General features: G+C 49.3%; 1 protein-coding gene across 3 annotated transcripts in view; it reads right to left on the reverse strand.

Annotated features, from left to right (window-relative positions):
- Positions 1–1,335: 1,335 nt before the first annotated feature.
- The window catches only part of DPYSL5 (dihydropyrimidinase like 5), a 73,561-nt gene continuing 46,922 nt past the window's right edge, over positions 1,336–27,974 (reverse strand). For 2 of the 3 annotated variants that reach the window (XM_042446065.1, XM_042446064.1), the window contains exons 3-13: positions 17,854–18,012; positions 15,897–16,076; positions 15,271–15,339; positions 14,347–14,391; positions 14,022–14,097; positions 12,139–12,295; positions 11,636–11,777; positions 8,983–9,125; positions 7,974–8,181; positions 5,306–5,474; positions 1,336–2,889 (exon numbers count right to left, since the gene is read on the reverse strand). In XM_042446065.1, the coding sequence (XP_042301999.1) occupies positions 2,804–2,889; positions 5,306–5,474; positions 7,974–8,181; positions 8,983–9,125; positions 11,636–11,777; positions 12,139–12,295; positions 14,022–14,097; positions 14,347–14,391; positions 15,271–15,339; positions 15,897–16,076; positions 17,854–18,012 (1,434 nt within the window). In that variant the 3' untranslated portion in view covers positions 1,336–2,803. The remainder of the gene's footprint in view (positions 2,890–5,305; positions 5,475–7,973; positions 8,182–8,982; positions 9,126–11,635; positions 11,778–12,138; positions 12,296–14,021; positions 14,098–14,346; positions 14,392–15,270; positions 15,340–15,896; positions 16,077–17,853; positions 18,013–27,974) is intronic. The other variant, XM_042446066.1, reaches the window with a different exon arrangement.

The raw sequence follows: 27,974 nt of genomic DNA on the forward strand, positions 1-27,974 counted from the left end.
GGTCTTGATAGTCTACCTGTCAGACCAAGGAGATGATATCTGACATGTTCAGGATGGCCTGGCACTCCCCGCAAAACAGAGTCAGGCAACCTGTGGCCCTCTGGGCCTTGATAAACTACAACTCCTATCATCCAAGCACTGGCCATGTTCTCTGGGGCTGGAGGGAGTCAGAGGCTAACATCTGGAGAGCCAAAGGTTCATCACAGAAGCCGAGTTGGAAGAGGCTGCGGGAAGCATCTAGTAGACCATGGTGGGAAAACATCTCTTTGGAGGGTTTAGGGACTGAGGAGAAGAATCCTGGATTGATGGGAATTGCTGCAGTGTCTTAGCCTGGACAAAGTTTGCAGGTGGACATTTTGCTCAGGAAATGCTAGGCTCTGCAAAGGAAAGAGGATCTTCTGTGGAGAAAATAGTTCTGCTCAGAAACTGTGTAGAAATAAGTTGTTTCCTGCAGAGATAAGCCTTGAACAGAGGACCTGTTCTGTGCAAAATTCGCCAAGTGGTTGTTTTGTGCAGGAAAAAGGCATTTTCTCTGCAAATAAAATAAAGAAATAAATATGTTTCTATCCTCTGTACAAAGATTCTGCCTCCTGCACAGAAAACTGTGTTTTCTATGAAAAACCACACCATGTTTGATTTTTACGTCCCAAACTGCAAACAGGGTTTAAAGGCTTACTTGCGGCAGGAGCAAAATTGCTAATGTTAGTCAGTCGTTGCTTCCTTTGAGGAGGAAACAAGTGAAGGATCCCTGCTTCCCACCGGCATCTGGAAGGCCGCTGGCGCAGTCGACAAGACTGTCCTGATCCACGGAGGAAGTCTGCATGTCCTACAAGGCCTGAGACCGGAGTGACCGGTGGCCCCCTTGTCCCTGGGGTCCCTCCCACCTGAGAGCCCCCCCCATACCCCCCCATTGCCAGGAGGGGGGCCGGGAAGCACAGATGCAGCAAGAGCCTTGGTACTGTGAGAACGCTCTTTAATGAGGAAACAGAAAATGCACTGCAGGTGCTAAAAACAGCCATTACAAGACTATTCCAACATGTAACGGGGGCAAGAAGGGATGGAGGGGAGGCTGCGCTCCGAAGCCGAGTCCTCCTCTGCGGTCCTGGGAGCCAAGGACTCCGTCGCGCCGGGGCCACCCAGTCTCACACACCTATGGGTACCAACTAGTTGAGGGGGAGTGCACAAGAAACAGCTCACATTGTCACACTACTTGAGAGGGAGATCCAGGGGGTAAGGGAGTCCAGGGGTGGGGGGTTCCTCTGGCCCCCAAAGTCAGCCAGAGCATAGGGCCTGGGGGGGGGGTTAGCACCATCCTGGTGGGAAGGGGTGGGGGGGGGGTGGGGGGAGAGTCAGAGCATGCTGGCATCTCTCAGGATGCCTGTTGTTTTTTTTGGGGGGGAGGAGGTGTCCAGTATCCTGGTGCACCTGCCCCCAGCACCTAGCCATTGCAGAGGAATCACAGAGCCACTGGTAAGGAAAGGGATCCTAAGGGCCACCTTAACCCATGGCAGTTTCTGAGGTGGGTCACAGGAGCTACCTTATTCCCAAGCCAGTGAGGCTGCTCTGCACTAGCAACCAGCATGGATAGACAAAGATAGAACACTCTGGTGCTGAGAACCTGGTCCTCAGTCCTTTGCCATCTTGAGTCACTCCTTTGCAAGGCCCAGCTTTCATGGCAAGGAGGGTCATGGCACCCCTGCCTTCCCCTCTTGTCCCGTGTGTGTATATACACAGACACACACATATACTTACACACAACCCTGCGGAAGGAAGTGGCTGAGACTCACCCGCATCTTGTCCCTTGGGACTCTGTGGCTTCAGAAGGAGCTGGAAGTGGTAGTGGTGGCCCAGTGCTTGGCCATCCAAGGGAAGGGGCAGAGGAGGGAGAAAAGGAGACCCCTACCATGAGAGAATTCTGGGCAGGGAGGAAGAAGAGAGCTCTCTCTCCCAGCCACATCCTGCTCTAGCCACTAGTCAACCATCTTTCCACCACTCGGCTTGAGAGAGGCTGTTTTTTTGGGGAGGCAGGGGAAGGAACACCCTCTCAGCTTTGCCGTCATTCAGGTGGGAATATGGAGAAGCCTGGAAGAAAGGGATGGAAGAAGCCCACCGCGAACCCCACGGGGGAGGAGGGGGATGGAGGAGATGCCCTTCTGGCAAAACCCAGTGGAAAGCCCCCCTGCCACCCACGCTGCAGGCCCAGGGAGTGCCACGGCTGGGCGGGTGGGTTGCACCCGCACCTTGCTGCCCCTTCCCTGGCCCAGCCTGGGCCTCCCCCTCTGCTATCCTACTGCTAGTCACACAAACCACCATATATCTGTAATTCTTTTTGCTTCCCACGTGATGCACAAACAAGTCAAATGTCACTTATCCAAAAAACCCAACGTGCAAAACAGAAAGGAACCAGCACAGACAGGCCCCCTCAGCCCGGCCCCCTCCCCACACCAGACTCCCTCACCCCCACAGCATTTTTGGGCTGAGGGAGCCCCCCACCCTCCACCAGAAAGAGTCAGGTGGGCCCTCACAGCCTCCCTCGCGTTGCATCGCCCTGCATTTGTTACAGCCATGTTGGGTGAGGAGGGGGGCTTGGGCCCCACTCTCTCAGCCTCATTCCTGGGGGGCGGTCTGCATGGCCTTGGCAGGGTGGCCAAGCGCCTGCCGGATGTTGGGCGGCTCTGGTGAGAGAAGGTGCTGCCACCTCAAGGTCACAGGTGTGGGCGAGGGTGGGTGGGTGGGCGGCAGCCGGGCAAAGTGGGGGTGGTGGTGACCGTGTCCTTAGTTGGGGGACAAGTCAGGGGGGCAGCTACCAAATGCCGCTAGACCTGCCTCCGGGGGGAGCGAGAATCCGGGCCGAAGCTCGCTTTGGAACATGGTCATCGATTTGAGAACCTGCAGCAAGAGAAACAAGGGAAGGAAGGAGAGAAAAAGGGAAGCAAAGGGTCAGACTGGAGCCCATGAAAGGGTGGCTTATCCCACTCCCTGAGCAGGCAGACCCCCAAAAGATCGCAGTGGAAACCATCCCTATAGGGACCCCCTAAACAGCTCCACCAAGGCCCTCCAGAGTGGGACTCAGAGCCCCCCCCCTTCCATGAGAGGTCCCAGAAATAGTATGCAATCTTGTGTAAGTTTGGGTAAGGAGCAGCAAAGCAAGAGATGGGGAGAGGCAGGAAAGAAGAGGGAAAAGGGAATGGAGAAAGGGAGGAGGAGGAGGAGACTGCCATTCTATAGCCCTTAGGACCTTCACCCTGGTCTCCACTTCAGGACACAAGAGTGGCAGACACAAGATCAGGGAAGGGTGTTTGTTCTCATGCCTAGGTCATGGGGGGGGGGGGGTGTCTGGCTACTTTCAGAAACTCAGACTGGAGGACAAACTTCATCCAACAGCGTTTTTAAAAATGTCTGCAGAGCCAGTGTGGCCCAGTAGCCCGAATGTGGAACTAGGGAGGCAGGAAACCAAGGTTCAAATGGAAACTCAACTGGATGACCCTGGACAGGTTAAACTCTCTCTCGGCCTCAGAGGAAGGCAATGGCAAACCTCCTCTGAGGAACTCCTGCCAAGAAAACCCTAGCAGAAGAGGCAACCTGCCCAGAGGGCCGCTATTAAGTCACAGTCAGCTTGAAGACACATAACTACCACACTTCTCAAGCAAGACTTGTGAAACAAGGTTCATGTCTCTCACATTTCTGGCCACTCAGCTGGACTGCGTGAAAAATTTGGAAGCACAAAGTTTGAATGAAAGAACAATTGTGGCTTGTGTGTGTGTGTGTGTGTGTAGAACCTTTTCCCTTTGGCTTCATGGAGCAGCAGATTCTCCTGCGCCACTTCATCGCACACAACAGAGCCATGAAAGAGGGAGCCCCACATGCATCCACATTTCGGGTGCAGATACCCTGCCCTCCCCTGGAAAAAACACCATTTCTGTCCAGATAAACTGCACTCAGCTCTGAAGGACAGATGTCCCCCCTAAATCCAGGAACTGTCACCTCATGGAGACCCTGTGGGCATCACCTCCATAGCACAGAAATGTATACACACCAAAACGCATCAAACTACAGGAAGAACAGAGAACACTGAAGTCCCAATACAAGAAGGAGTATCAGGGGAGAACATAGCAGGAAGAGGTATAAAGCCTCCCCTCCTCACCCCACCCAGAAGCTGCTCTTTATATCACTTTACTCCTCTCCTCAGAAGCTGCTTTTTACACATAGAATCCTAGAGCTGGAAGAGAGCACATCCAGTCCAACCCCCGCCATGCAGGAATACACAACCAAAAATGTTGGGTTCCTTGCATTTGAAAAGCCCAAAGACAACGAGGGCAGTTCATTTGCAGGCAGTTGCTCTAAAATAAAGTACACCTCTTTGGGTCTCCATTGCTGACCCAAAAGGTGGGGAAAGAGGGGATGAGAAGGAAACAGGAGGAGAGCAGGAAGAACCTGGCAAAGCTGGGACCTTCCTAGGGACAGAAGTGTTCCCAGCAGGGAATCTGAGGAGGAGAGAGGGCTTCTATGGAGAAGGAAAGGGGCAGCACACTCCCTCAAGGACCAGGTTCACAGCTTGGGCAGGGATACAAATTGTTTCCCTGCGGATACTGATGGACTGCATCCCCCATCCGCTCCAAAAAGCATAGCCCATCATGAGGGATGCTGGGCATTGCAACTGAGAAAGGGGGTGTATGCACAACCTATATACATGCACATATAAATATGTATAAATAAATAAGGACTGGATGTCATCTTAATACAACCCTCAGACCCTGACTTGGGCCTATTTCCCAAGCTTTGGTCCACTCCCCCAACAGCCAAGGTAACTCTAGGTGCCCCCTTTCCTTGCCTTGCTTCAAGTGTCTCCCATGTCCCACTCAGCCTCCCCATCTCCCTTCCTCAACTCTAGCCAAGACACAAGCACCCTCCACCCAGCCCACAACACAGGTGCCCCTTCTCACAGTGGCCAAACCCAAGATGAGACAAGGGGAAGAGGTAGCGCAGGGGGCCAGGGGAATCAGAAGAGGTTGCATCTGGCTAAGAAGCAGGGGAATATGGGAAGAGCGCATGAGAGAGTGTAGGGGGAAGCTGCAAAGCTGGGCACAGAAGCATGAGGGGCAGGGAGGCAGGAATGGCCGGAGCATAGGGTTTGCAGCCGGGGGCATCAGTGGAGCAGGGGATGTGTGTGCTGGGGTGGGAGGACAGTCGGAGCATCCTGGGTGTGTGGGGGGGGGGGGGGGGGGGGGGGGGGGGGGGGGGGCGGGGGCTTCCTTCCAACCTTGATGTCCTCCCCCCTGAATCCCCGCTCCAGCCCTGCTCTTACCGGAAAGGCTGAAGCTGGACTCGTGGAGGTCCCTCATGCCCCCGTGTCTCGTGGCAGGCCGGGTGGGGGTGTCTGCAAGTGGTGTCCCCGTCTCTTTTTTCCCGGCGTGCACAACCACGGCCACGTCCCCCAGGTATGGGGTGCGGTCCACGCCCTTAAGCTTTAAACGCTAATTCGGAAAATAAAAATACACAAAAATAAATACACAGGCCCCTCCCTACAAAATGCTTCTTGTGGTACCTCTTGCCCTCCCTCCTGCCCTGTGGGGAAGTGAGTGGGAGGACTGACCCCAAAACTCCATGGGGAATGTGTGGAAGAGCTCAGGGGAGTGAGAGTAATGCATCCCCCATGGCTGCATAAGAAGAACCTGGGTTGGGGAGGAGACAACTGCCCCTAGCCAAGCAGGGCCTGCAGTTTGCTTAGACCCTTGGGGTGGGGGCTACCTTCCTTTTCTCCTGGGGGCTCCAATCCTCTCCTTGTATCTGCAAAACTAGAGCCAGACCTCCATCTCCTTGTGTTCTTGGAAGTCAATCCTTCCCACCTTGGCTGAGCAACAAGGTCTTCTAGAGAGGGGCCATCCTCCAGCCCAGCCCTCCTCAGTTCCCTCTCCACAGAAATACTCCCTTGGTTCTCCAAACTCATCTCACTGCCATTCACACAGTACATGAGAGGGAATTCAGCTCTTTGCACCCCCCCAAAGGATTTTTTTTGAGGATCTGCAGGGCTTGGAGCCACATTTCATTCTTCCTTCCTCTATAAAGTATAGGTGGGCAATTGTCCAGCTGGCATGTGCGCGCACGCACACACACACAGGGAGCTTGAAGACATACACTCTACCAATTTTTTAAAACAATCACCCAAATTGCCCCCCCCCCAAAAAAAATCCCATTTCCAAATCCCCCATTTTTTAATGTTTACTCTCTCGGGGCCTTTGTAAACCCAGGAGAGGCCTCTCTTCCAAAAAGGAGTGATTTGGACCTCAGCATCTGGCTCACTTCATGTTGAAATAAAGGACCTCCTGGGGCTAAAAATGGGCTGATGAGAAGGTGGCAAAACTGCCCTTGCCCCGTCCCCAAGGGACACTGGGGAGCAAAACATGTTTAAAAAAAAAGTTTGGAGGCCCCATGCAAGGCCCATGGGTGCATTCCCTCCACCTCTGTGGCACTGTGGCATTGTGAGGAGGGTACAACTAAGAGGGCAAAGGGGTCAGATTATAGGGCACTGGACCCCCTAATCCCCTGGCAGACTTGCATTGCTCCACTCAGTGTGACCAGTGATTTCACCATCTCTAGCCTCTGCTTTCCATTATAATAGGAGGCTCCAGTGACTCCCAGTTCCTCTCCAGCTTCTCTCCCACACAAACCCCGTCCTCTCCTTGAAATTGCCATTGCAATGCCCCCTCTGCACTCCTCAGAAAGCGTTAAGAATATGGTCTCAGCCCATCTCCACCACCACCAACATTTTGACATCCGTTTTCTGCATTCAAGTGTCAAACTCCAAAGGCACAAACTGGGTGCGCCACATGCCTGGTCCTTTGCACCCTGCTTGCCTCTCCTGGCTCCCAGTAGCTCTGCTCTTGTTCTAGGCAAGTGTTCCCTCTGGCTGAGGAACTCGCCTATGGAAGCTCTTTGCTCCAAGGAGACCCCAAACTGCAGCAGTGTGTGGCCAGCCAATCCAACAGCACTGACCCAGAGCCATTGCTCTCATCATATCAGAAACCGTCCTGAACATTTGTATAATTCCATCCATTCCAAAACATTCTGCATTTAGGACCTTGTTCTATAACCCTTATAAGCGGGGAGCCCAATATGGCTGCTCCTCTCCCCCGGCACCACCAAAATAATATGTGAATTTCTCTTAGCTGAAAAAACCCTCACATATCCCTCTGGAAGGATGGGGGCGGTGGGATTTTACATGGTGGGCAACAAGTGACTTCTGGGCACTTCCTGTTCGGGGAAAGGCTTTTCCTAGGCCTAAAAGGAGTTCCTACCCCCAGTATCACAAAATCATTCCCCTTCGTGCCTTCTGGGGGGTGGGACTTTCCAGTTCAAATACAGTGGTACCTCGGGATACGAAATACCCAGGTTACGAAATTTTTGGGATACGAAAAAATCCCATAGGGAATTATTGTTTCGGGTTACGAATGTTTTTTCGGGTTACGAAAAAACTTTTGGTGCTTTTTTCGGCTTTTTCGCACGGAATCGCGGCTTTTCCCCATTAGCGCCTATGGCAATTCGGCTTACGAAGGCTTTTCGGGTTACGAAAGCGGCCGCGTTATGAATTAATTTCGTAACCCGAGGCACCACTGTAAATGCTTTTTAAAGACAGGCATGGAAAGAGATGCCACCCTCCCATGTCTGGTGGGTGGCATGTGCACCCTCCCATCTGATGTCGGTGCTCATCCTTGCCTCACAACCCTAGAAAGTAGGCCAGTATTCTTACCACCCATTTGGTTCATGGGGATCCTAACTGAGAGACCCTAACCGTCTCAGACTGCCAAGGGATTTCCTCTTTGGCAGGAGTCTGAAGAGGGTGTTCAGGGTAGGATCCTCCCATGTTGGGGTTTGTGTGGCTCCCAGGCAGCACAGTCTTTGAAAACAGTGGCTGGAGGTGTCCAGTGTGATAGGCCCCCCTCCCAGCCCCCCTGTTCGCCCACCCCTTGCCATACCTTTTCCCGCTGCACCAGTTTCTTATACACAGAGTCTGGGAAGGAGCGGAGTGGGCAGAACTTGCCAGTGCCCTCAGCACACATGAAGACGCCGTTCTCGTAGACCACGCGTCCATGGCTGATGGTAACCAGTGGCACCCCGTGGCAGCGCATGTTCTCATACAGGTTCACATCCCCTCCCTGGACCTGGGTGCTGGCCGAGATGGTCCTACGGAAGAAGAAAGAAAGGGAGGAAGGGAGTGAGTGAGGGAGGAGTGAGGTCTACAGTGTGCACTAGTGGGTGGGTCCCCCAAACCACCTATTAGTCCCCCTGAATTTCAAGTCTCCTGTGCTTCCACTTTCTCTTCCCATTTCTTCCTTCTTGCTCTCTGATTTAAAATGCATAATCTATAACAGGGCCTAGAGTCTGCCACTCAGGGCACGAGCAGCAGGATCGCTCCAGGTTTCACTCCTAAATTTAAAGAAGCCTTCTGAAATGCCTGAGCCTATTTTGGGTAATAAGGGTTCAGCACTTTAGAATTTAACTGCTTTGAATATGGGCCAAAAATATAAATTGAATAAATTGACTGCCCTTTCTCCTGAACATAAGAGCCACCAGCCATTAAATGCTGATACTCCCACAGAGCCTGGGCTAAGGTGTGGTTCCTAAAAAGAACAACCCCCCAGTTCATAAAGAGTAATGTGGCAGCAGCATCTCACCCAGGAGTGGAAAGCTCTTGTTTTCATGGGGTGCTGCATACCTCAAAGATTGCTTCTCAGAGATGCCAGTCTTGTGATGCTAGTTAGTACTCCTAATAGTACTTCTAACAGAATGGTTCCCTCCTTCCACACTCTTTTCTTCAAATTATGCTCTCTTTGAGCCTTCCATTCCCTTCCTCCTGGCACCTGATGCTGTAACCCTCTCATGGTGGAATACCCAGTACCATCCCACCACCCACCATCTTCCTAAGCATGGATCCTCATGTGCTTACTTCTGCCCCATTCCTCCCTCCCACCCAGGCCCACCTACTTTGTGGCCTCAGGGTCCCAAACCACAACGTCTGCGTCGGCTCCGGGGATGATGCGTCCCTTGCGAGGGTATAGGTTGTGAATCTTGGCGGCATTGGAGCTGGTGATGGCGACAAAGCGGTTCTCGTCCATTTTACCCCCAACCTACAAGGAATGTCAGAGTTAGAGACTGGAGTCCATCCCAGATTGTGGTGTAACTGCATGTGGGGCTGGGGAAACCCCAGACTTAAAGAACTCTCTCTTCTTGGAGGAGGGAATGCCGCGCAGGGGGCACAAAGCAGACCTTTCCCTTTTTGGGCTGTTTTTGGCTTGGTCTCCTAGCCTACCTTTTCCCCCTCCACCACCTGGGTCTGCTTGCCTGTCATTGCGCTTAGATGGGCCATCTTCTCTCCCTTTGCCCTGCTCCTGTTCAGAGGCAGTTCCTCTATGGGGAGTTGTGAAGCTATTGCTGTAGGCAGGCAGAGTCCTGGCAATGGATCCATGGGCATCAGTTTTGGCTTTTATATCCATCAGGCACTGATGTATTTGAGGAATATATTTCAAGGGGTGCCAGGCAGAAGACGGAATAAGCTTGTTTTCTGCTGCTCCAGAGACCAGAAGACAAACCAGTGAATTCAAATTACAAGACGAGATTCTTCATCTAAACATAAGGAGCTTCCTGATGGCGAGAGCTGTTTGAGAATTGAATGGACTGTCTTGGAGGGTGGTGGACTTTGGAGGTCCTTAAGCAGAGACTGGATTTGCCATCTGTTTTAGCTATCTATCCTTGCATGACAGGGAACTGGACAAGATGGTCCTTCTCTTCCCTTCCAGTTCTGTGGTTCTGTCATTAGAAACAATTTATTGAGTGTTCATGCTGTTCAACAGTTGAATAGACTGCCTCAAAATGGGATGGAATCTCCATCTCTGGAGGTCTTTAAACAGAAGTTGGATGGCCATCTTTCGGGAGTGCTTTAGTTGTGTATTCCTGTATTGCAGGGTCCTAGACTAGATAGCCATTGCAGTTCCTTCCAGCTCTATGATTCTATGAATATGGCTATGGAAGTGGCAGAAGGTGGAGTATTGAGGAGACAAGGCGCAGCAGAGGCAGGGGGACTCTGCTGTCGGAGAAGTACTGTTTATACTTGTGTATAAGTCTAGAAGTTTTGGTCAAAAATTAACCCAAAATACCTAGTCGACGTATCCATGGGTCAATGTAAGTATTCTACTTTAAATCATAAAAATGGACCGCTTTGGGTGAAAGACAAAAGTGTGATCTGTCCTGGAAGCACTGACCTCCCCTCTACTTTCTTATCCATCCAGCCTTTAGGATGGGCAGGAACAGTTAGGGCTGCTGGATTATTTTTTATTTTGGCCTTGTTTCCCTTTGCTTAATCCTTTACATTCTTTGTTACATGCCTCTAAGTCTTACCCTCGACTTATCCATGGCTTCAAAACCTGTCCTCGACTTATACACGAGGTCGACTTATAGCTGAGTATATACGGTACTGACTGTTTAGATATTATAGCTTTGTATTCCACTCACCAACAAGACATTTTAAGGGCAATGTCTACTCTTTTAAAAAAAAAAAAATGCATGAAATATTTTTTTAAAAAACACCCACAAAATCCAAGAGCAGGAAACCAGCAGCAGAGAATAAAACCCACAACTAACCTCAAAGCAGCACTATAATTTTCACCAGGGCACCACAAATTGTATCTGGGCTTAGTAGCCAAATGTTATTTCTGGCAGGCGACAATATTGACTATGAATACATGGAGAATGCCCTTCCTTTTTGCCCACCCTGCCCTTCCTGCAGATTTACGGAGGAGGTTTAATAGGGCACACTGGATTTCCCCCACTAATCCTGAACTCCCCAACAGCTCTCTCTCTAAAAATTAAATGCTGCCTCCAAGCAAAACTTAGATTAAAAGGCTAGGAGACAGTCTCCCCTTCTATGAAAGAAATCTGCTCCAAATTATTCATGTTATCCTGCAGCAGGTCCCTTTCATCATCCTGCCTTTTCTGTTTCTTATTCAGCCTCCAAAGGACAACTCCAAAGGACAACTCAAGTCAAAAGGATATTTGAAACTGTCAATTCAGATTTTGTCCCAGTGGAAAGCTAAGTAGGTGAGACTATGCTATAAGCAAGCAGGTGGACCACAGCATCACAACCATCCCAGGTCAGGGGAATGGGAATCCCATGGCCTCAGTCCAAACCTACCAAGTTTCTTTAATGGAATGTGCATCCATATGGAGAGCCTGGGTCTTTAATGGGGTGTGGGTCTAGGTCTATTGGGCAGGTGGGTAGAACATGTGGTAGCTTCTGAGGAAGCAAACCAGCCAGGCTAAAAAGGCAAGGCAGGGAAAAACTGGCTCCCCCTCCCATCAATGGGATCAAGCACCCTGTCACTCAACATGGTGGCCTGTGGATGAATGCTGGTCCACAAACCACCAACTGCTGGTCTGTGTGTGTGGAGTTTCCAGGAAAGAAAGAAACATTTCGTGACCAATGGACAGAAATATGGTGGCATATTAGGGGGGAAACTGTGGGTCTCCCTGGGAATCACAGCTTCAGGATGCCAAAGTGAGTCCCCATTTTCCCCGTCTCCTCTGCCTTGAATCCCCTTTCTTCGGAGGCTGAAAAGGGATAACCCCCTCCCCATTCACATACCACTCCGCGTTCCCAGATGACAGCCATGCGGTCCTGCACTCCGCTAACACCGTGGGGAATCTTGGTGAAGTCCTCCTTGCCCATGGCTTTCTGCTTGGTGGTAAAAGGCCGGTGATCAGAGGCGACAACATTTATTGTGTCACTGGGGGCAGAAATAAACAAAAAGAGTTATGGAGCAATGCTTGCGAGGAGACCTATCTTATATACACACATATACTAACATTGTGATGTCATCTGAGAGCTGACAAAAGGTGACTTCTCTACCTCTTTGTGAAAAAACCAATTTCTCTTTTCTTTTGCCACATTTTCACCTCTCCCAGGTCCCTTCATGAACTGGGGTGCTCTATCCCCCTTCCCACCCCAGAGCTGTGACACCCCTCCTGAGGTCACCTGAACTCCACAGAAACCTTACTGTCCCACCTCCTTTCCTGTGCCTTCCAAGGTACATGTGAAAGCAATGTTTGGATGCAGCCCCACATCCTAGCAGCCCAGAGGCCTCTTACTTGGCAAGCAAACTCATGAGGTAGGTGGAAGTGTTGGTGTCCAGCCGCAAGGGAGGCACTGTCACGTAGGCCGCTGCGTGGGACCAGTCCTGGTGGTAGTAGTGCAAGCCGGTCAGTGTGGAGTGTGCCGTGGTGGTCTCTGCATAAACAACTTTCCCTGCAGGAGTGGAATGCAGATCCCATGGATTACACCCAGGCTGGCAGACACCATCCCACCCACAATCCCCTTCAGATGGGCAGAATGTGTTACAGGGGAAAGACACAGCCAGTCCACAGCAGATGCTGGACTTGAGTGAGGCATATCTCATCGGTCCCTATCAGATGCTGCCAAGGCATCTGGGTATGTCCATGTGGGCTGCTGTGAAACATCTGATGCAAGTGAGAGCCAACTATTTGTGATGTGCATAGGGTTACCAGCTACTTTGAAGACCAGTATACTTACATACATTACACAAAATGGTGAAGGGTCTAGAAAGCATGCCTTATGAGAAGAGGCTTAGGGAGCTGGGTATGTTTAGCCTTGAGAAGAGAGGGTTAAGAGGTGATATGATAGCCCTGTTTAAATATTTGAAGGGATGCTTGTTTTCTTCTGTTCCAGAGAATAGGAGATGGAGCAATGGATGGGAGTTACAGGAAAAGAGATTCCACCTTAACATTAGGAGGGACTTCCTGACAGTAAGGGCTGTTTGTCAGTGGAAGAAGTTCCCTTGGAGTGTAGTGGAGTCTCCTTCCTTAGATGTCTTTAAACAGGGGCTGGATGGCCATCTGTCAATGGGGATGCTTTGATGGAGATTCCCTGCATGGCAGAATGGGGTTGGACTGGATGGACCTTGTGGTCTCTTCCAGCTCTACGATTCTATGATTCTGTGATTCTAATAGTAATTTGGCCCTGGGTTGTGGGAGAAAACTTTTTCTTCCTGACCAGGTTCCCATCTTTCAACTGGAAACAAATATCAATGAATGTTCTTTTCATTACTAAGGAGAACATTAGACAAATTTATAAATGACATTATCTCCATTCTTGGCTTAGTGAGTCTGCCGTTTCTGCTCCAGGACACCTTTTCTCCTCCGTCCTACAGCTCTGAGTCTCCGCACACAGGACAGCCTCAGCTTCAGTTTAACGCCTTCTCTCCTTGGGAAATCACAGCCACTAGCTGGGTCCCTGCTGAATAGCTTACTTACTCCCAGCATCACTGTCACCACAGACACAAATGTGTAAGAAATTATCCCCCCCCCTGCAGCACTAGTTACTAGCATCATTGATCTTCTTTAATTGTCACATTCCAGATTTCCAAACACACATTTTAAATTTTGAGCCAGTCACAGCTCACCTCCAGTTCACGCATGTTCTCCACCTCTAAAGGATCATTTATCTTCACTTAGAATCATAGAATCATAGTGTTGGAAGAGACCACAAGGGCCATCCAGTCCAACCCCATTCTGCCATGCAGGAACTCTCAATCAACCTTCTTTTCTCCAGGCTAAACATCCCAGCTCCCTAGGTCTTTCCTCATAGGGCTTCATGGTTTCCAGGCCCTTCACCATTTTAGTTGCCCTCCTTTGGACACTATTCTGCACAGAAAGACAAGTATAGGGTGTTTTTTTTTGGGGGGGGGGGGGGGGGTTGCATGATTTTTAGCACCAAACCCTCCACATTTTTCATGCAACCCCCTTACTATTTCCAGAAAGCTGTGTGGGTTTTTTGGTGGGTTTTTTTGTGTGTACAAAAACAACCAGTGTGTATTTCTGTCCAGAATTAAGTACCCAAATTACTTTGGGATGGGTACAAACTGGGCAAAAACTGCACAGAAATGTTTGGTTTCTGTCAGAACAGGAAAAAAGAGCCACTCACCCACCCTCCAGAGCCAGGCAGCTGCTCTCACCTTGCATCTTGGCCGTGGCAATGACATCTCCGGCAGACATACTGGAAACGTTCACCAGATAGACAGGGCAGTGGGTCTGCCATAAGAGGAAAGGGAAGAGTCATCAGTCTGAGCCATGGGGCAGCCGTTCTCCCGTGGGGGGAAAGGGGGGCATATAAAAAATCTGGGACAGAGTCCTCCTGATACAGCCCAAGACCAGTGAGGATAAGGGAGAAGCACACGAGGAAACAGAGCCATTCTCTAAGGCTAGTAGGTGGCATTGGTATAATGTGCGATAAAGTGGGACTGGTGCTTTGGTCAAGCAGGTCAGGGGATGGGTGCTCACCCGGTTGGCAATAGTAATGACGCGATGCGTAGCTTCAGCCTCCAACTATAAAAATAGGGGGAAAGAGAGAAAATGAGAGAGAGAGAGAGAGAGGTGGTGGCAGTGCTGCCAACTGGAGTCCAGGAGTCACTCTTCTGCCCAGCCAGTCTCACATGTGGCAATGAAATCCCATCAGCTCCCCCTTCCATCATTCCCTTGGTGCCTGTCATGTTTCATTTTATTGTTCTTGTTTGCTGTTACCCGCCTTGATCCAATACAGGGAGAGGCAGGATACTACTACTACTACTAATAATAATAATAATAATAATAATAATCATGAGGGTTTGCCTAATCATGGACAGGGAGTCTTGACCAAGCCCTGCAAGCCACAAGTTGACTTTGTGCTTGAAGTAGGACAAATCTACACCAGTTAAACCAGTGGCTACCATTGGGCTTGGCTGGCACAATCCAGTGAGTGGGACTAGGAGTTAGGCAGGAGAGGTTTGGGGAGACCCTCTCATCCCCACAGCCTGAAATTCCTTCTCTGGCCCACAGTGTCACCTGAGACCCACCCAGTACTCACAGGTGTTCAGCAAAAGAAGGCTGTGCCCAACCTGGCATGTGTGGAATCCCTCCCTCAGCCGCACCCTTCCCAACTCCATATCCTTCTTCAACAAGATGGCAAGACAGCTGTTCCTTTCACCATTCAATGGATGCTCTCCTTAAGCAGCACTCAAATGCCATGACTGAGGAAGGCCTGGAAAGGGCAGCCCTCCTTTCCCTTCCCTCCCCACCAGGCGACCTGCTGGCCTCTTCTCCTGGAACCCTTTAGCACCACAAAGTCATCAGCTGATGGAAGCAGAGTGGGACAGTTAGATATTTCCCAGCAATGGGGGAGACAGGGCAATTTTTGGCAGGAGCCTGTACATGCATGCAGGTCCTCACCTCCTCTGGCCGGCTAATTTCGATTCCCTCTGGGCCGGTGATGCCCAGATCCAAGGCTTCCCTGGCTCCCTGCAGGAAGGACAAAAACAAAGAGTGGGTTAGCTGGGGGTGTTAAACAGGTGCCTCACTTCTCCTGATCCATTGTTTTGGAAAGAAAGGCCAGCTGATGATGTAGAAAATTTATACTGGGGTGGGCAAAACCTGAATCCACTCTGGGCTTTAATCCAAGCTTTCAAGATGCTAGACCTGGGGCTGGACCTCTTTCCAGGCATAAGATTTAGCTCACCTTGGGCAGCAGTTCCTTTAAACTTCAGAGAAAAACCTGGAATGGGATTAATCACCCCACTGTCATGGAAGACACCAGCTGCCTCTGAAACAGGAGGTGGACTCGAGAATCAACATGGGGCCAAAGTGGGAACCTGGGTGAGTCCAAGGACTAGCACCCATTGAAATAAGAGCCTATGGGGCAGCAGAGAGAAAGAGGCCTTGCTCCCCAAAATCTCACATCCTGATCCTGCAGCAGCAAAGCCCTTGCTCTGCACCCACTCAAGCCCACCTCTCCACTAGTGTCACTGAAGCCCTCGACCCACTCCCAGCCATTCCCCTTTCCCACAATCACTGCTCACCTCTGCCACCAGCTCGCCATTCTCAGCATGGACACGGGCAATGGCCCCAATGTCCTTGCAAGCACGGAAGACCTGGTAGAGCTCACTGTCCCGCAGCATGTACACATCCTTGTAGGTCATGAACATCTGGAAGGAGTTGACCCCCTTTTCCCGCACCAAGGTCTCCATCTCTGACTTCACCTGGATGCAGGGATGAGGGGGGTGGGGAATGGGAGAGGAAGGGCTGTGTTATTCCCTGGGCACAACTCAAGAAAGGCCTACAGACCAAGCTTTGTACACATGTCTGTGTTTACAAGAAGAAGCAGTGAAAAATGAGACCACAGAGAAGGTGAAGTGTGGAAAAGGAAAGGAGAGACACACTGTGATGTCCAAAGAACCCCTACTGAGTGGGGAATTTAGCAGAAGGCGCCTGTCTGATCCATGCAAAGGGTAAGTGGGAACCCCTGTCACCACTGGGAAGCATAAGGATGGTTCAGAGACAGGCAAGGTGGATTTGGTGATGGGAGCACGAAGTGAAGAGAAAGGCAGATTTGTCTGGGGCTGGCGAGGACAGAGCTGAGCTCCACAAAAGCCTCCAAACAAGAGGCTTAATGAGATCACATTCCCCAGCCTGGGCCAGGGATTTGGGGATAAGGTGGCTGGTGAGGTGTCTCTAATCCAGCCAGAATTACCAACCGGCTGCCTCTGAACAAGCCCCTGGGGGGCAGGGAATTGTGCTTTCCCAGGTGTGCCTCATTCACACATATGGCTCTGTTCCTTGGGAGGAGAGAGGGAAGAGTTGAACCAAGTGGTCTGAGGCTAACCCCATTGGGTGGGAGCCCTGTATGGAGACCATCATAGATAGAGGCTGGGAGCAGCACTGACAGAAGGCGGGACCTCTGGCCAAGAAGACTGTCCCCTGAGGGAGAACCTGCTGGCCTCTGGGTTTAAGCACAGGATCCTAGAGATTCCTAGGAACTCCCCAAATGTCCTCAGCTAGAGATGGAAGGAGCCCTGAGCATTCCCACCAGCTAGCTGTCCAGCCTCTCAACCTCCAGAGAAGGAGATCCCACCACCTTTTCTAGGCAGTCGGTTAAATGGCCAAATTGCTCTCACTGTCAAGAAGCTCCTTCTAAGGTTCAGTCTAAACTCTCCTGGCTGGGAAACACTCCTGCCTGAAGCCTTTACTGACCTTTGCTATCTTTTGGTATAGAAACCTGGATCCCCTATAGCTGGATTACAGCACCTGTCTCCCCCATCTCACACTGGGAGAAAAGCAGCATATAAATGTAATAAATGATAACAATATATGCTCAGGGCAATGGCAACTGTCATCCAACATTTGGGGAGCTATGAGTGAAAACCACAGACAGACCATTGCTCTTTTAACTGGTGAGTTTGAATCAGCCTAGATACATCCCAATCTCATCTGATTTGGGGAGGTAAGCCAGGACTGGCCCAGTTAATACTTGGATGGGAGACCAGCAGCATGAGGGATCTCTAGGTAAAGCTAGGAAAGGATTCTGTCCAGAAGAGTGTTCAGCCACTGCTGCCTTCGTTGCTGGGATGGCCAGAGCACCAAGTGCCTTCCTACATTCGTATGCAAGCAGGCATCTTCCAGGTTCAGTCCCTGCCTGCCATCTCCAGAAAGGAGTACAAAAGGATCCCTTCTGAAGCTCCAGAAAGCCACTGCTGCCAAATGGAGCTGGTGACACTGGATGAAACAGACATAGGATCTGCAACTCAGAATCAAGCAACCTTCCACATTCCTACATCAAAGGAGTGTTGCAACCGCAGCACAGCCACCATGAAAACATCTGGCAACAAAACCCAAAGTTTCCAAATGCAGATTTGGACCCAAGTAGTGTCAGGGGTCCAGAAAGATCAGAAAGCTATGGGTGCAGGTGCTCCGGAACTAGATGAGCCAATGTTTCAGAACCATGTCACTCAGCTTCCAATGTCCCAGTGTTCCTCTTACCTTTGGCGCCCACCAAGTGATTCCCATATGAAGGGCGTAGTCACAGCAAACTTTTGGGTCAGCCAGGCTGCGGCACTTCTCATAAGCATCAAGCAAGGAAATATCCTTGTCTGGAAGCACATGTCCGATCACCATTGTGGTTCCCCCAACCAGGGCAGCCTGCAAGTGGGGAGAGATTGAGCACAGCCCTTGAGAAAGGGTTTTAGTTTCATTCATTTAGACACATTTCTGCTCTGCTGTTTCCAAAGGGCCAAACAGATAAAGCCAGCAGTCATCTTATTTAAGCAAAAGTGATGATGTCTAAATCCTTCAAAATCCATACTAGTGAGACAGAATAGGATCCAGACTTCTAAAATGGGCAAACAAAGGAGCAGAGTCAGTCCCATAGAGTCAGAAGGGGCCACAAGGACCATCCAGTCAAACCCTGTTCTGCCATGCAGGAATACACAGCTAAAGCACCTGTGAAAGGTGCCCATCCAACCTCTGTTTCAAAACCTCCAAAGAAGGCGATTCCATCAGTCTCCAAGAGCAGTCAAACAGCTCCTATGGTCAAGAAATTCTCTGTAATGTTTAGGTGGGATCTTCTTTCTTGCAATTTGTATCCATTGGTTTGTGACCTAGATTCTGGAGCAGCTAAAAACAAGCTCGCTTCATCTTCATGACAATCCTTTTCACATCACCTCTCCATCTTTTCCTCCCCAAGCTAAACATCCCTGGCTCCCTAAGCCTTTCTGCACAGGGATAACGGATCCTCTCTCCAGTTTGGCCTTCCCATTCCAACCCTTGGGCTCCTGTCACTCACCTTGCTCCTTGTCCCCTCTCAAGCCCTTCCTAGATTGGGCGCTTGGGCCTCAAGTAGACCCCCCCCCCAGTGTGGACCTGTGGATGTGTTGGTTTGGTGGGTTCACTGTGTTAAACGTGAACAGAGTCGCCATCAATGTAATACACAGAGACAGAGAGACTTGTAAAAAAGAATAAATCATGGGAAGTTTTATTATATGTTCTTTTTTGCAACTCTGCCTCTGCCTATTACATTGATGGAGAATTTGTTTACGCTTAACACAGCAAACTACCAAACCAACACATCCATTGGTCTACATTGGGGGGGGGGGTGTCACCTTGAGGCCCAAGCACCCAATCCAGGGAGGGATTGAAGAATCATGGGAAGTTTCTTCTGCCAGCCTTAACAGGCCAAAAGCATGTAAAAGTGCAAGTAGAATCATAGAATCCTAAAGTTGGAAGAGACCTCAAGGGCCATCCAGTCCAACCCCAATGTGCCATGCAGGAACTCTCAGTCAAAGCAACCCCATTGACAGATGGCCATCCAGCCTCTGTTTAAAGACCTCCAAGGAGGGAGGCTCCACTACACTCCGAGGAAAGAGTGTGTTCCATTGTTGAAAAGCCCTTACTCTCAGGAAGTTCCTCCTAATGTTGAGCTGGAATCTCTTTTCCTGGAGCTTGCATCCATTGCTCCATTGGGTCCTATTCTCTGGAGCAGCAGAAACCAAGCTTGCTCCATCCTAAATAAGACATCACTTGAAGTATTTAAACAGGGCTGTCATATCACCTTTTAACAATCTCTTTTCCAGGCTAAACATCCCCAGCTCCCTGAGTCGTTCCTCATAGGGCTTCATGGTTTCCCAACCCGTCACCATTTCGTCGCCCTCCTTTGGACACAAGGCTCCAGTTTCTCAACATCCTTTTTGAATTGTGGCACCCAGAACTGGACACAATAGAACTATAGAATCATAGAGTTGGAAGAGACTGCAAGGGTCATCCAGTCCAACCCCCTGCCATGCAGGAAATCCAAATCAAAGCATCCCTGACAGATGGCCATCCAGCCTCTGTTTAAAGACCTCCAAGGAAGGAGACTCTATCACCCTCCGAGGAAAGAGTGCATTCCACTGTCAAACAGCCCTAACTGTCAGGAAGTTCCTCCTAATGTTCAGGTGGAATCTCTTTTCCTGCAGCTTGCATCCATTGTTCCGGGTCCTGTTCTCTGGAGCAGCAGAAAACAAGCTTGCTCCCTCCTCAATATGACATCCCTTCAAATATTTAAACAGGGCTATCATATCACCTCTTAACCTTCTTTTCTCCAGGATAAGCATACCCAGATCCCTAAGTCCTTCCTCGTAGGGCTTCATGGTTTCCAGACCCTTCACCATTTTAGTCACCCTCCTCTGGACACAGGGCTCCAGTTTCTCAATGTCCTTTTTGAATTGTGATGCCCAGAACTGGACACAATATTCCAGGTGGGGCCTGACCAGAGCAGAATAGAGTGGAACTGTGACTTTCCTTGATCTGGACACTATACTTCTATTGATGCAGCCTAAAATCGCATTGGCCATGCTAGCTGCCGCATCACACTGTTGACTCATGTTCAACTTGTGGTCTACTTGGACTCCCAGATCCCTTTCATATGTAGAAGTCTCCTTAAGCCAGGTATCCCCCATCCTATATCTGTGCATTTCATTTTTTCTACTTAACTTAAGTACCTTACATTTCTCAGTGCAGAAATTCATTATGTTGGTTTTGGGCCAACTCTCAAATCTATTCAGGTCATCTCCATACACTCATACCTTTAGGAAGGCTGCTAGATGTAAGTGTGGTGGATGGGTGAGCCCCTGGTCAGCTGTGATCCCTGCAGCAGTTTTGGAATAGGAGCATCCCCCACCCCACAAGCTGCCTCCTCACTCCCACAAGTGTGTAAAGGGAAGGCTGTGTCCTTGGTTGACACATTTGCTGCCCACTGACTAATCCTTAAAGCTGCTTTAGTAGGCCAGGCATGGGGGAGCAAGGAAGAGCCAAGCGCTAGGCTTGCATTTACACACAGGGCTTTGCAGCAACAATGCATACTGAACAGGCTGCACTCAGGGGTTGCCAAGCTGGCCCCATCTTCAGAGCCCTGGGCATGCCAGGAAGAATGGCAACCACCGAGGCAAGAGGGCCCCAGAGCGCTGTGCAGATGTGGGCATCTTCCGACACCAGAGCTGAAATCTAGCAAACATGGCAACAAGCGGGTGCAGAAGGTTTCATCATCACCATGGCCATCTCCTCATCCTCCCACCTTATCTCCCAAACTGGAACTCTAGTCAGCCTGCAAAAGTTAAAACAGATCCAAGCTATGTACAAACGTATACTATAAATAACTGAAATATAATTAAACTATCAGTGATATTAAAAGCAGTTTAATAAGATTGTTGAAAAGCAGAACACCAAATATAAACAAAGGATAGCAGAGAGGAGGCCGGTCTAATCTCTCCAGGAGGGCAGCCACTGAGAAGGCCCTGTCTCCTGCCTTCCCAGCAGACGTAGCACTGAAGGCAGTGGGACAGAGAGGAGGACCTCCTCAGCACATCTCAAGAGGTGGAAGGGCTCTCCCTTCACCTGTCAATGGTCACATCCTGAACAGGCCAAGAGTACGTCTGGAAGCTGCGTTTTCAGATCAGCAGCCCAAGATCTTCCTTCAATGAAGGTGTGTGTGTGTGTGTGTGTGTGTAAATTCTGTGGCCTCTCCAGATGTTGTTGGAACTGCAGCTCCCAGCATCCCTCGCCTCTGGGCAAGCTGGCAAGGGATCTGCTAAGAGTTTTTTTGTGGGTTTTTTGGGCTATAAGGCCGTGTTCTGGAAGAGTTTCTTCCTGATGTTTCACCAGCATCTGTGGCTGGCATCTTCAGAGAATGGTGGCATGGAAGAGATATTTGCTGGAAGTCAAACTCAGCCAGATCCTCAAGGTCTAGCAAATTCCTCACTTGCCTGGAAGACAATTTCATGGTCCAAAAGGTGGAAGAGGCAACAAGGGGGTCAGCTATTTTGGATCTGATCTTCACCAACAAGGATGACTTGGTTAATGGGGTGCAAGTGGTGGGATCCTTAGGTGGAAGTGACCATGTTCTCCTGGAGTTTGTTGTACAATGGAAAGGAGAAGCCAGGCAGAGTCAGACACGCATCCTAGACTTTAGGAGAGCGGATTTCAGTACTTAGAGAAGTATTGAGGGCGATTCCATGGTCAGAAATACTACAAGAGATGGGAGTTCAGGACGGATGGGAGTTTCTCAAAAGGGAGATACTGAAGGCACAATTTCAAACAGTTCCAGTGAGAAAGAAAAACGGGAGAAGTCTCAAGAAACCAGGATGGAAGACTAAGGAACTTTCAACGGAGCTGAGTTTGAAACGGAAGATGTATAAGAAATGGAAAAAGGGGGAAATCACCAAAGAGGAATTCAAAGAAATAGCAGGCATTTGTAGGGTAAAGTCAGAAAAGCTCAAGCGCAGAATGAACTCAGTCTTTCCAGAGAGGTTAAGAACAATAAAAAGGGCTTTTTTGGATATGTCCGCAGCAAAAGGAAGAAGAAGGAAACGGTAGGTTCACTGCGTGGAGAAGATGGCAAAATGCTAACAGAAGACAGAGAAAAGGCAGAATTACTCAACACCTTCTTTGCCTCCGTCTTCTCAGAAAAGGAAAAGGGGCTCAACCTGAAGATAATGGAGCAGAGGACAGAATAGGGGCATTTCAGCACAGAATAAGTAAAGAGATAGTAGAGGAACACCTTATTAATCTAAATGAATTTAAGTCTGCGGGACCAGATGAACTCCATCCAAGGGTATTAAAAGAACTGGCAAATGTCATATCGGAGCCATTGGCAATAATAGTCTTTGAGGACTCCAGGAGAAGAGGAGAGATCCCAGCAGAATGGAGGAGGGCAAACGTTGTCCCCATCCTCAAAAAGGGGAAGAAAGAGGATCCCAACAATGATCGTCCAGTTAGTCTGAGATCAGTACTAGGAAAGATTCTGGAGCAGATCATTAAACAGAGAGTCTGTGAACATCTAGAAGGCAATGCCATCATCACAAAAAGTCAACATGGGTTTCAGAGAAAGAAGTCATGCCAGACAAATCTGATCTCCTTCTTTGATAAAATGACCAGATTGGTAGATGAAGGGAATGCTGTGGATATAGTATATCTTGATTTCAGTAAGGCCTTTGACAAGGTTCCCCATGATATTCTTGCAAACAAGCTTGTAAAATGTGGGCTAGACAAAGTAACTCTTAAATGGATCTGTAATTGGTTGACCGGCCGAACCCAAAGGGTGCTCAGCCATGGCTCCTTTTCATCCTGGAGAGAAGTGACCAGAGGGGTGTCCAGTGGGGCTCTGTCCTGGGCCCAGTGCTATTCAACATCTTTATCAATGACCTGGATGACAGAATTGGGAGCATACTTATCAAATTTGCAGATGACACCAAATTAGGAGGAATAGCTAATACTCCGGAGGACAGGATCAAGATTCAAAATGACCTGAATAGACTAGAAAGCTGGGCCAAAGCTAACAAAATGAAATTCAACACGGAGAAATGTAAGGTATTGCACTTAGGGCGGAAAAATAAAATGCACAGATATAGGATGGGTGACACCTGGCTGAATGAAAGTACATGTGAAAGAGATCTAGGAGTCCAAGTAGACCACAAGTTGAACATGAGTGATCAGTGCGATGCGGCAGCTAAAAAGGCCAATGCAATTTTAGGCTTCATCAATAAAAGTATAGTGTCTGGATCAAGAGAAGTAATAGTGCTACTCTATTCTGCTTTGGTCAGGCCCCACCTGAAATATTGTGTCCAGTTCTGGACACCACAATTCAAAAAGGACATTGAGAAACTGGAGCATGTCCAAAGGAGGGCAACCAAAATGGTGAAAGGTCTGGAAACCTTGCCCTATGAGGAATGACTCAGGGAGCTGGGTATGCTTATCCTGGAGAAGAGAAGGTTAAGAGGGGATATGAAAGCCCTGATTAAATATCTGATGGGATGTCACATTCAGGAGGGAGCAAGCTTGTTTTCTGCTCCTCCAGAGAATAGGACCCAATGGAGCAATGGATGCAAGCTCCAAGAAAAGAGATTCCACCTCAGCATTAGGAGGAACTTCCTGACTGCAAAGGCTGTTCGACAGAGGAACAAACTCCTTCCTTGGAGATTGTGGTGGAGTCTCCTTCCTTGGAGGTCTTTAAGCAGAGGCTAGATGGCCATCTGCTGGGGATGCTTTGATTTGGATTTCCTGCATGGCAGGGGGTCAGGCTCCTCCTCCCGCTATTTTCCCACGGTCCCCCGGCACACGCGGTCTCTTCCAACTCTATGATTCTATCACTCAATGATTCTAAGAGAGAGGGGTCCATACAGGGATGTAGCTAGGATTTTAGGAAAGGGGGGGGCAGACTAGGTGCCACCATTATAATAGGGCTTGGGTGTGGCAGCGCAGCAGCACACACCATTCATTTTTCTAATGGAGGGGGGGGGCGGGCTCCCCACCCACCCCCCCCCCTCCCCCCCCCCCGGCTGAGTCCGTGGTCCATATACTGTTGGTTGAGAGGAAGCGATTTCCATGTTAATCTGTGTATTGTTCTGTTGCTGAATGGCAAGACCTCAGGGGTCCATTTACTTAATGATCCGTTGTCTGCTGGGAAATCCTCCTGGCCCTGGCTGGCTTTCATTGGCATTTGCTGGGTCTTACTTTTGGTGCTTTTCAGGTCTGGGAGCCAGACTTTGCTCACTTTAAGGGTTTCTTCTTTCCTGTGGAAGTTGTCCAGGTGTTTGTGGATTTCAATGGCTTCCCTGAGCATTCTCACCTGATGGTTGTTGGCATGGTCCAGAATTTCAGTGGTTCCAAGCAGCATTTTGTGCCCAGGATGGTTTATAATGTGTTCTGCTACAGCTGATTTTTCCAGCTGACCCAGTTCTGCAGTGTCTCTCATGTTCCTTGATCCGTGTTTGAACACTGCATTTGGTGGTCCCTATGTAGACTTGTCTGCAACTGCACCGTATGCGGTCAAATCCTGCGGCCGCGAGAGGGTCTCTGAGCGCAGCATTTGCTGGATTTTCTTGGTCAGTTTTTAGATCATTTAGAGCAGGGGTAGGCAACCTGTGGCCAGCGGGCCGGATGCGGCCCTGCAAGGCCTTGGGACTGGCCCCTGCCCGGTCCTTCCGCCGATTGCCGCCGGAGCCTTTGGCCTCTCCCATGAGGGCGTGGGGCCTTTGGCCTGTCAGGAGGAGGCGGGCAAGGAGGGAGCAAGCGGCAGGCAAGGGGGGCAATTGTCCATAGAAGCCTCCGAAACATGCATTTATATTAACATTTTTTTAAAAATCAGCAAATTTTTTTGCGTGTCCTCCTTTTTTTATAAAAAAGTGTCCTCCATTTGAAAATTTTATCCTACATTTGTCCTGGTTTATTTATTTAATTAATATGTTTTTAAAATTTTAATTATTTAATTTTTGGCTTCGGCCCTCCAGTTGTCTGAGGGACAGCAACCCGGCCCCCGGCTCAAAAAGCTTGCCTACCCCTGATTTAGAGGTTGTGTTTCTTCACTGCTAAGATCTGCTAAGAGTCACAGTCCATCGGTAGCAGCGCTTTGCCCACCCCTGCCAGGTAGGTCAGAAGGCGCTTCTGGGATTGCCAGAGACCTTCTGCTCCTAGGAAAGCAGGAGCACCACTGGAGCCACAGCCACAAATTTAAAGTCGCCCTGGAAAGGAAGGAACGGCCATTTTGCCGCTGCCAAACTCCCTGATGGTGGGGAAATGGGCATTTTGGAAACTGTAGCAATGGGAGAAAGTGGAGACACTGGAAGTGCTTGATGGCACTGGCCAGGAGAGGATTATGGGAGGTGGGTCTTAAAAACGTTAGGGATTGCAAACTCACCATCACACAAATCTGGGAGTTCCCTGCAATGCCTGCTTTGCAAATATCAAGAGTTTAGGAATGTTTTTCCCCCCAAGTTCTGGGAGACAGGGGCAGGAAGAGAGGCTGCTTTAGTGGAGTGTTTCTTTGTTGCTTGTATTATGAAAGCCAGGAAAGAAGACCCCAGGCACAAAATGCTCTTCTCGGCAGAGGAGATCCTGGCTCTATGACTGGCACAAAGGCCAACCAGTCAGTGACCTTGTTGTAGGAACTGGGTCACAATACTCTTACTAGGACTAACTAACTGATCACCTAGTCATGAACTGCCTTGACATCTGTAGTCCCTGCAAGCCGGGCCTGTCTTGATTTTGTGACTACCCAAAGTGTACCCATTCTGATCAAGATTTGAAATTTCAGGCATCTTACTAGTCGGGCCTCAGAGAGCCCCCTCCCTTCTTTTCAAGCTAAAATATGTCACCATGGCCCACATCCTGCCTAATTCCCCCAAACAGCTTCAGGGGTGCTTTTGTTTTTGGACCTGCCTTTTGCCTCAACATTTTAGCCTTCACCTGTTTTCCTTCATCAGAAATCTTATACATTCACCTCTCTGTATAGACGGATTCTTTATCCACAGATTCAAAGATCCATGGTTTGAAAATATTAACCACACACACATTAAAAAAAAACCCACCCTATTTTTGACATTTTATATAAGGGTCACCATTTCTATGCCATTGTATTTCATGGGGCTTCAGCATCCACAGATTTTGGCATCCACAGGTGGATCCTGGAACCAAATCTCAGCAGATAACAAGGGTCTACAGTAAGAGGGACTCAGAGAACCCCCCTCCCCCAATTTCCTTTTTTTGGAGTACTCAACCTTTTTGCTTCTATGAACCCACCGCTTTGGAAGTCTGGCTGTTTGGCTTGAAACAGGGGACCACCACTGAGATGATAGCTAACAACAACTGCTCAGATTTGGGGGCATCTACCATGATTGCCTGATGAATTTTGGAATTCCAGCTCTAAATTCAACACTACAACTTTGCTGTCAATGGGAAATGGCCTGTCAAATGTTCACGGTCCACCACCACGTCCCAAAGAAGTTATGACTGCCACAGACTGAGACACACACAAACATCCTCTCTCATTATAATAAATATGCTAAGCCACTCCAGCAGAGAGGAGGCCTTCTTTAAACACCACACAAAGAAAATTTCACAGAGCTGTTCCTCAGGCTTGATGTTTTGTTGTTTATTAAAAAAGAAAAAGCGCTGAGAGAAAGGAAATGCTGTTGACTCAGGTCCAGGGAGAAGCGGGGCACCTCTCCTTGTCCCCCTGCTATGGCCCCAAATGCGGGGACCTCTTCTAGTCCACACAGTTTCTGACTTAATTCCACAGCACTCACCAACCCTTTCTCTAGCAATTCCTCATCCTAGATGAACCTAACTGTCCAAATATAAATTTGGAAATATAAATTCCTTCCCTCCATCTTTCACTCTCTCCTCTAACCAGCTAACTCTAACCAATGCATATCCTTAATGGAGCCCAGTTCCTAGCTCTGACAAACCACATTGCCGCACTACACTCTTGTAGTGCTGCTATTCCACTTTAACTGCTCTGGCTGCCTCCTGCTGCATTCTGGGATTTGCAGTTTAGTAAGAGGCATTTAGAATTCTCAGCCAGAGAGTTCTTAGAGCTCACTGAACTACAAAGCCCAGAGTGCAACAGGAGGCAGCAAGAGCAGCCAAAGTGGAATAGCAGCACTACAAGAGTGTAGTGCAGTAATGTGGCAAGTCACTTCTCCCTCTGACCGACTGTCACATACAATTAAAATCCTATTCAAATGCTCAGCCACTCACCAGTTACCCCCCACACATACATTTGTCATACACAATACATTACATACATAACTACACTCTACCTTCGTTTCTCTAATAAACACAACAACATTTTAATGTAAGTCGACAACCTCTTAAGAAGCTTCATTTGTAATGTGTTATGGCCTGGAGATCAGGAAATGGTGGCAAGTAGAATGGATGTGCCACCTCCAGTGTGCCCAAGCATGTGGGTGCAATGCAGGGGCAGGGGCTGGAATTGGCCTTGGCCACAGTGTACTTGCCCACCCCTGATGAATATGGAAGTCCAGAAGGTCCACTAGGAATCTGTGAGATACTCAGAGCACACGGCCATATCCACCCAATAGCCTGAGACACAGAAGCTGTGGTCTGTTGCCCTTTGGAAATGTAAAAGCCAGCCAGGATTTGAACCTCACTAGAGCCCTGGGTGCTTCGGAAGGCAACAGGCAGACCTCAGACACTCTTACATCTTGCAGTCCTACTGCAGTGATGGGAGTGCTGAGGCACTCCAGATGATGTTCCATCAGCCCCAGCCTGCACAGGCATAATAATAATAATAATAATAATAATAATAATAATAATAATAATAATAATAATAA

The sequence above is a fragment of the Sceloporus undulatus genome, chromosome 1 (assembly GCF_019175285.1).
Source record: "Sceloporus undulatus isolate JIND9_A2432 ecotype Alabama chromosome 1, SceUnd_v1.1, whole genome shotgun sequence".
NCBI lineage: Eukaryota > Metazoa > Chordata > Lepidosauria > Squamata > Phrynosomatidae > Sceloporus > Sceloporus undulatus.